Source organism: Colobus angolensis, unplaced genomic scaffold (genome assembly GCF_000951035.1).
Source record: "Colobus angolensis palliatus isolate OR3802 unplaced genomic scaffold, Cang.pa_1.0 Scaffold32, whole genome shotgun sequence".
Classification (NCBI taxonomy): domain Eukaryota; kingdom Metazoa; phylum Chordata; class Mammalia; order Primates; family Cercopithecidae; genus Colobus; species Colobus angolensis.
This window is the reverse complement of record NW_012116488.1, coordinates 11,402,382-11,409,616: the sequence shown is the minus strand read 5'-3', so window position 1 is coordinate 11,409,616 and position 7,235 is coordinate 11,402,382. Positions and strand designations below refer to the sequence as shown.

The 7,235-nt window shown below is 51.9% G+C and overlaps 1 protein-coding gene across 1 annotated transcript in view; it reads left to right on the top strand.

Moving 5' to 3' along the window:
- The first annotated feature begins 3,174 nt into the window (after window positions 1-3,174).
- The window catches only part of LOC105518562 (putative serpin A13), a 5,866-nt gene continuing 1,805 nt past the window's right edge, over window positions 3,175-7,235 (top strand). Inside the window, exons 1-3 of the mRNA XM_011951594.1 lie at window positions 3,175-3,763; window positions 5,339-5,609; window positions 6,825-6,945. Of these exons, the coding sequence (XP_011806984.1) occupies window positions 3,175-3,763; window positions 5,339-5,609; window positions 6,825-6,945 (981 nt within the window). The remainder of the gene's footprint in view (window positions 3,764-5,338; window positions 5,610-6,824; window positions 6,946-7,235) is intronic.

The following is a 7,235-nucleotide window of genomic DNA, read 5'->3' as shown; positions in this document are numbered from 1 at the left end:
AATTCCAGGACACCCACCACAATTCCAGAACACCCGCCCTAATTCCAGGACACCCGCCCCAATTCCAGGACACCCGCCCCAATTCCAGGACACCCGCCCCAATTCCAGGGCACCGCCCACGTTCCACAGCTCCTTCTTCTCCACACACAGATTTCCACATAACCCTAATGGAGGGCAGGTTGTTTTCCTCTGTTGGTCTTTGCCAAGGGTGGACACTGAGCCAAGGGCAGCCTTATTCAGTCTGAGTTATTCCCAGAAATCCAGCCCATCACAACCCTCCCTGAGGAACGCAGTTTTTCAAGGGCCGTTAAACCTGCCGAATCTCCCCAGCTCTTCCAAAAGCTCACAGAAAGCATTCACTTTCAGGTGAGTTGGGGGCTGTGGGTGGGGCTAGATCCCCAATTCCCCAGCTGACTTGTTGAACTTGCCACAAGTTAGATCATCATGCTACACACACCTACACATACACACACACACACACACTCACGTGCCCGGTGTGCAACAGGAGCTGTGCATATAGGCAACAATCTGGAGTGGTGCCGACTCACCCTGCCTCCATGGCCTCAAGCATGCTCTTGCCTCTGCTGAAATCCCCAAATCCCTTTCCTGCCTCTCTCTTGGTCCATCTTCCAGTTTCAGTTCAGGTGCCACCTCCTCCAGGAAGTCTTCCAGGAACTTCTACCTTCCATGCCTCCTATAGGCTCCTCATTCACCCTTTGCGGTTCACCTCTAACTGCCATCGTCCTTTCCTCACTGAGCTGTAATCAGCTCCCGGCATTTCCCTGCAATCACTGGCACGCTCCTTCCAGGCAGGGCCCAGGCTGCCAGTCCCTGTTGCCCTGACTGCTGAATATTCATTCAGTGAGTGAGTCAGCGAGTACATGAATGAGCGTCTCTCGGGGCCTCAGTGTTCCTGTCTGTCCAAGGCCCAGGTTGGACCAGGGCATCCTTTCTGCTCAAAAGCTCCACGGTTGTGGGCCCTCAGAGGAAGCCCTGCTGTTGCTAGGCATAATGGAACCCCACCTAGGGAATGCGAACGTGGACAGAACACTGGACCCGAGACAGCTTGTCACCAGCCTGGCCATGCAGCACACACCACCCTGCGCAGATCTCTGCCTGTCTGTCCCACAGGACCCGAGCCTCCCCAAGGGAGCCACTGTGTCTCTCTCATATTGTGTCCCCAGCGTACAACTCAAGCCCTGACGTGTAGCAGACGTTTTGTCTATGTTTGTTCAATGAATGAATGAGTGAATGAATGAAGGTTAAAGATATGACAATGAAAGTGCAAACTTCAGCAAAACCAAGATATTCACCAAAGCAGATTACCAGGCAAACGGGTAAATGGAGATGGTTGGTTCTCTGTCAATAAGTAAATCACAGGGAACAGAGGCTTTCCTGGAGGCTGAGGCTGAGCTGATTGTTTCTTACACAGATGAGGAAGCTCAAGTTCAGAAAGGCCCAGGGCTGCCCAAGGTCCCATGGAAAATCGGAGGCAGGACAAGGGGTTGTGATGATGGTCGATTCTGTCAGTTATTAACCCAAGCCGAGAGTGGACATGTGAGGCCAAGCACTTGTGGCACAGAAAGCTAGGAACGGCCCAGTGTTAGGTCCTAGAGAGGCAGGAAAATGCCTGTGCTCTAGGTAAGGCTGAAGCCCTAGAAGGAGGCCCCCCAAAGGTTAGCCCATGAACGATTTGTTTTTTTCAACAAATATTGTTGAGAGAGCACTCTGCCCTGAGCACTAGGAATGAACCATGCGTGAGACAGAGTATCTGCCCTCATGGAGCTTCTCTTCTAGTGGAGAAACCAAACATGTCCTATCATGCCAGATGGGCATCAGAAAAACCAGGCAGGGTAAGGGTGGCAAGGGCAGAGGTGGGGTCTCTCTGGGGAGGTGACCTTTGAGCCGACAACTGAGTGAAGGAAGGAATTGAGCTGTGGAAGGGGCGAGAGCAAGGCTGCTCCGGGCAGCCAACAGCAAGAACACAGGTCCTGAGCAGGAAGAAGCTTGGGAAGTTCTAGACTAGCAAGAAGGCCAGGATGGTTGGAGCAGAGGGAGGGAGGGAAAGGATGGTCAGGAGGAGGTCAGAGGCCAGGTACGGTATCTCATGCCTGTAATCCCAACATTTTGGGAGGCCGAGGTGGGCAGATCTCCTGAGGTCAAGAGTTCGACCAGCCTGGACAATATGGGGAAACCGTGTCTCTACTAGGAAATTACTTGAATCTGGGAGGTGGAGGTTGCAGTGAGCCTAGATCACGCCACTGCACTCCAGCCTGGGTGACAGAGCAAGACTCTGTCTCAAAAAAAAAAAAAAAAGAAAAAGAAAGAAAAAGAGGAGGTGAGAAAGGCTAGCAGGGCCCTTTCATGTAGTGCCTCCTAAAGTGTGGTGAGAAACACAGGATTTCTCTTGGTTGCTATAGGGCCGTTGGAAGTCTCCAGCAGGGAGAGAACGCATCTGATTTTCCTGTTAAAAGGATCACAGTGGTTCCCTAAGTGGGGTCCAGGACCAGCTCAGACTCTTGCCACAATGGATTCCATACTCCACGGAGGCCTGCTGAGTCAGACCACTGGAAGGGAAGCCCCAAGTCCGCTGCCACTCCTGGGGCTCTCTGTGCTGGGTCCTGGGCTGAGTGTGCTCCATGCACACTTTGAATTTCTGTAGCCTTGTGATGTGGGGATTCTTAGCAGCATCCCACAGAGTGGAAGCCAAGGTCCTGAGAGGCAAGGCCACTTGCCTAAGGTTGCTGGGCTTATATGAGCAGAGCCCTGGACTCCTTGCTGTACCATGAGGCACCTCCTGGCCCTCCTCTCCTCACAAGCTTCCTGCAAGTCTAAGGTCAGGGATAAGAAGCGGGGCTCAGATGGGCTAAGTGGATAGCCCAAGGTTGTAGATCTAGGATCTGGCGCAGCCAGGATTCATAGAAGGGTCCTCTGGAGGAGGGGCTCTGACTTTGTCCAGAGATCCCCATGTCTGTTTGTGAGCAGGAAGCTGTGGGGTGGGGAGGAGGGGATGGGAAGGAGCCCCCAGGAGAGGCAAGGAGAGCCTTGAAGTATTTGCTGGGTGCCTGGCACAGGGCAGACACTTTGTGAATATCACACATTATCGTTATCATTACCATTGACATTGTTGTTGTCCTCTCTGCCACGCTGCTTTCAGACCAAGGACCCCAGAGGATGGAAGCCCCTTGGTGGTGGCCGCTGGTCACTGTGCTCATGGCTGGGGCTCATTGTGTGGCTCTGGTTGACCAAGAAGCTTCGGATCTCATCCATTCTGGCCCCCAGGACAGCAGCCCTGGGCCTGCCCTGCCCTGCCACAAAGTCTCTGTGAGCAATATAGACTTTGCCTTCAAATTCTACAGACAGTTGGCTGTGAACGCCCCTGGAGAGAACATTCTCTTCTCCCCGGTGAGCATCTCCCTGGCCTTGGCCATGCTTTCTTGGGGGGCCCCAGTGGCCAGCAGGACCAAACTCCTGGAGGGCCTGGGGTTCAACCTCATTGTGGTGCCTGAGGTGGAGATCCAGGAGGGCTTCTGGGATCTGATGCTCAGGCTCCCTGGGCAGGGTCCCCGGCTCCTCTTGACCATGGCCCAGTGCAGGTTCAGTGGCCTGGGCACAAGGGCCAACCAGAGCCTAGAGGAGGCCCAAAAACACATTGATGAATATATAGGGAAGCAGACCCAGGGGAAGCTCGGGGCCTGGGAGAAGGACCTCAGTAGCGAAACCACAGCAGTTCTGGTGAATCACATGCTCCTCAGAGATAAGAGTGTGTGTGCCCAACGCAAATCTCCTTCCCAGAATCCCAGAACCCAGGCTCCAGCCACACCCGAGCCCCACCCCTCACAGCAGCTGGAAAGCGTCCCCTCCTGACTTAGATATAGATGACACTCAGTGAGTGTCTGCCCCTGAATTCTTGATGTCTCTACTTGAATGCCTCCAGTAACACAGAACTCATCCCCTTCTCCATGTTAATGATACTGGAAGAGTTTGTTTTTAAAGAAGAGTTTTTCAAACTTAATGTGCATATGAACTTTCTAGAGAGTTTTTTTAATGCAGGTATCTCGTACCTATCCTAAGTGATTCTGATTTCAGTGGGGTAAGTCCAAGACCCATGACCTTGCGTTTGAAGAAGCTCGCCTCCCTTCCTCACACAGGTGATTCTGCTAACGGAAGACTATGAGCTCCCTTTTGAGTAACTCTAGAAGCCACCACTGTAGGAACCTGAGTTCTACAGGAAACCTGAATTTCCTTCCTCTGGCAGGCCTTAGGAGGCATGGATTAGAGCAGGAAGAGTCCTAAATTTTTTTTTAAGTCCTTAATCTTTTCCAAGACAGTGAACAGGCTGCATGTCTCCACCATTGTGTGTGTTTAAACAATACGGTCATGACATTCAATCCACCGCTGTTAATGCCTGACTTAGTTTAATAGACCACATGACGCCATGGTGTCCACTTGGGGGCAGGCAGGGGACGCTTGTTGTTATCCCCTTGTTCTCATTCAGGACTCAGGAGGTGAACTCAGTCCTCACATTCGTACAGTGCTCTGTGGATCTCAAAGTGTGTGTACCCTGCAATCTCCCTTGACTCTCATCTGGGTGAAACAGACCAATCTTATCTTAGCAGATATGCCTAACATCAATGTTCCCATTTTACAGATGAGAAAGCAGATTTTTTAAAAAGAAGAAAGCTTATTTGCCTGAGCCAGTGAGGCATCACTCAAATATGCATCTATGACTGTTGATGGTGTTTATTTGTAGGCATGGTTACACATACACACACATATATTGACTACAAAGTTCTTATTAACATGCCGGCTCTGTTCATATTTAATTTTAATTCTCATCACAACCCGACAAGATAGATATTATCGTGTCCACTTGATAGATGAGAAACTGACGCAAAGTGGGGTAACTTGCCCTAGATTTCAAAGCCAGGTAGAACCCAGCCTTCAAATCCACACCTACCTTCAAGAAGCTAGTGCCACAGTGATACATTTTTTCTTAAAAATTAACCACCTCCAGGAGAGATCAAGGAGATGAGAGAGCGTCTGTGTTTATGTGATTATAATCTTATTATACTATTGTAATAATTTCTAATAGTATTGATCATTTTCAAATGAGGACAGAAGCTCAGGGAGGCTCCGGGCTCAGCCCCAGGGCCACACAGGTACTAAGGGACCTCTCAGGAGTGAGTTATTGAGTGGGGCTTGGCTTCCTGAGTGCGGACTCCAAGATTCCAGCATCCAAGGTGCTTTCCCCACTCTCACAAGCTGCCAGAAGGGTGACCCCAAGCCCGTTCTCGGTTCTCTGTGAGGATGACATTTGTGTCGCTCTTCCCCTCAGCTGAGTGGATGAAGCCCTTTGACTCACGTGCCACCAGCCCAAAGGAGTTCTTTGTAGGTGAGCACAGGGCTGTGTGGGTGCCCATGATGAAGGAAAAGGCCAGCCACCGCTTCCTGCACGACCCTGCGTTGCAATGCTCTGTGCTGCAGATGGACCATGCTGGGAACACCACCACCTTCTTCATCTTCCCCAACAGGGGCAAGATGAGGCAGCTGGAAGATGCCCTGCTGCCTGAAACACTGATTAAGTGGGACAGTCTGCTCAGGACCAGGTAGCCCGCACACAGCAGAGCCCCAGGAAGGCCAGGCCCCACCTTCTCCCTCAGCCACTATAAAGTGTCCCCAGGGCACAGTCACCTCAAGGGTGTTATCACCCCAGGACACTGTCACCTCCAGGGCACGGTCACCCCAGGACACTGTCCCTGCTCAGAGCACTGTTATCCACCAGGATGCTGTCACATCACCCAGGACATCTCACCTCCAGGACACTGTCATCCCTCAGGATATTGTCACCTTCCCAGAGTACTGTCACACCCCAGAACACTGTCATTCCCCAGGCACGGTTATTTCTAGGACACTGTCACCCCACAGATATTGTCACCCCTCCAAGACACTATTGCCCTCAGGACACTATCACCTTCCACCCATGGCGTCATCACCCCCAGAACACATTGTCATGGCACTGTCACCGCAGGGACACAGTTACCCCCGGGATGCTGTCACCTCCATGGTATTGTTCTCCCTCAGGGCTTTGTCACTCTCCAGGGCACTGTTATTGCCTCCTTGAAGATATCAGTTTGGGTTCTGGGGAGGAAGGACCGGAGAGACCACTGGCCCAGAAGTCTGGAGGCTGGTCCCAAGTCCCACCTCTGCTGCAGACACTGTGACCTGTCATGGGCTCCCTTGGCCCCTCACGCTGTTGAAGAGCCTGGTGCTCTGGCCTCTCCCAGTCTCAGCCTTCTCCCTCCTCGGCCTTTTTTTCTGTGTTCCCAACTCCCCCATGCTTATTCCTGGAACCTACTGAGCTCCCTGCAGTTTCCTGAACTTGCCGGGCTGTTCCTCAGCCCTGGGCTTTTGTGTGTGCAAATTCCTCATCCTGGGGTGCCCTTTCTTGACCCAGCCCTCTCTAGGATTCCTATTCTTTATTCATGGCATAGCAGAGCTATCACTTGCTCTTTGAAGGCTTGACAGATCCCCAGAACAGGCAAGGTGTGCTTGCTCTGGGTTCCTGGGAACATCATCGTATCACCTGCTATTATCACATGAGAATAACACTGTCCTCATAGGGCTTCCATGTCATTGTAGTTACAACCCCCTTCCCACACTGAGGTGAATTGGTGATGGTATGCCTTTTAGAAAGCTCACACCCACTGCCCCTCTGAGAATGGGATGGAGCGGGTGTGTGGGGCAGAGGGACCCCAAGCAGGGAAGAAGGTGAGAGGCTGTTTCAGGATCTCTACTGCAACCCAATTTCTGTCTCTCCACAGAGAACTCGATTTCCACTTCCCCAAATTTTCCATTTCTAGAACCTACAGACTGGAGATGCTCCTCCCACAAGTGACTGTGGGTGGAGGCTTCCCTGGGCAGCCTGGACCGAACATCTCTAAAGTAGGTTGGGGCCGGTGTGTTCAGAGGGCCTCTCAGTGTCTTTTGCTGAACACTGGAGGGAGATGTCCAGGACCTCCTTAAAGACAGGAGACGCTATGTCTTTTAACTTTGCAAGTTGCTATTTGCTTCCTTGTGCTGATTCTGCGACTGCCACCTGCTTTGTCAAGACCCTGGGGATCCCAAGGGAAATAAGGAAAGGGAAGGCAGATATGCAAATCATGTCCCCAGGTTGGAAGTGCAGAGGACGCTTCCTGGGGAGATCACTCCTGCTTTTAGACCTAAAGTACAAG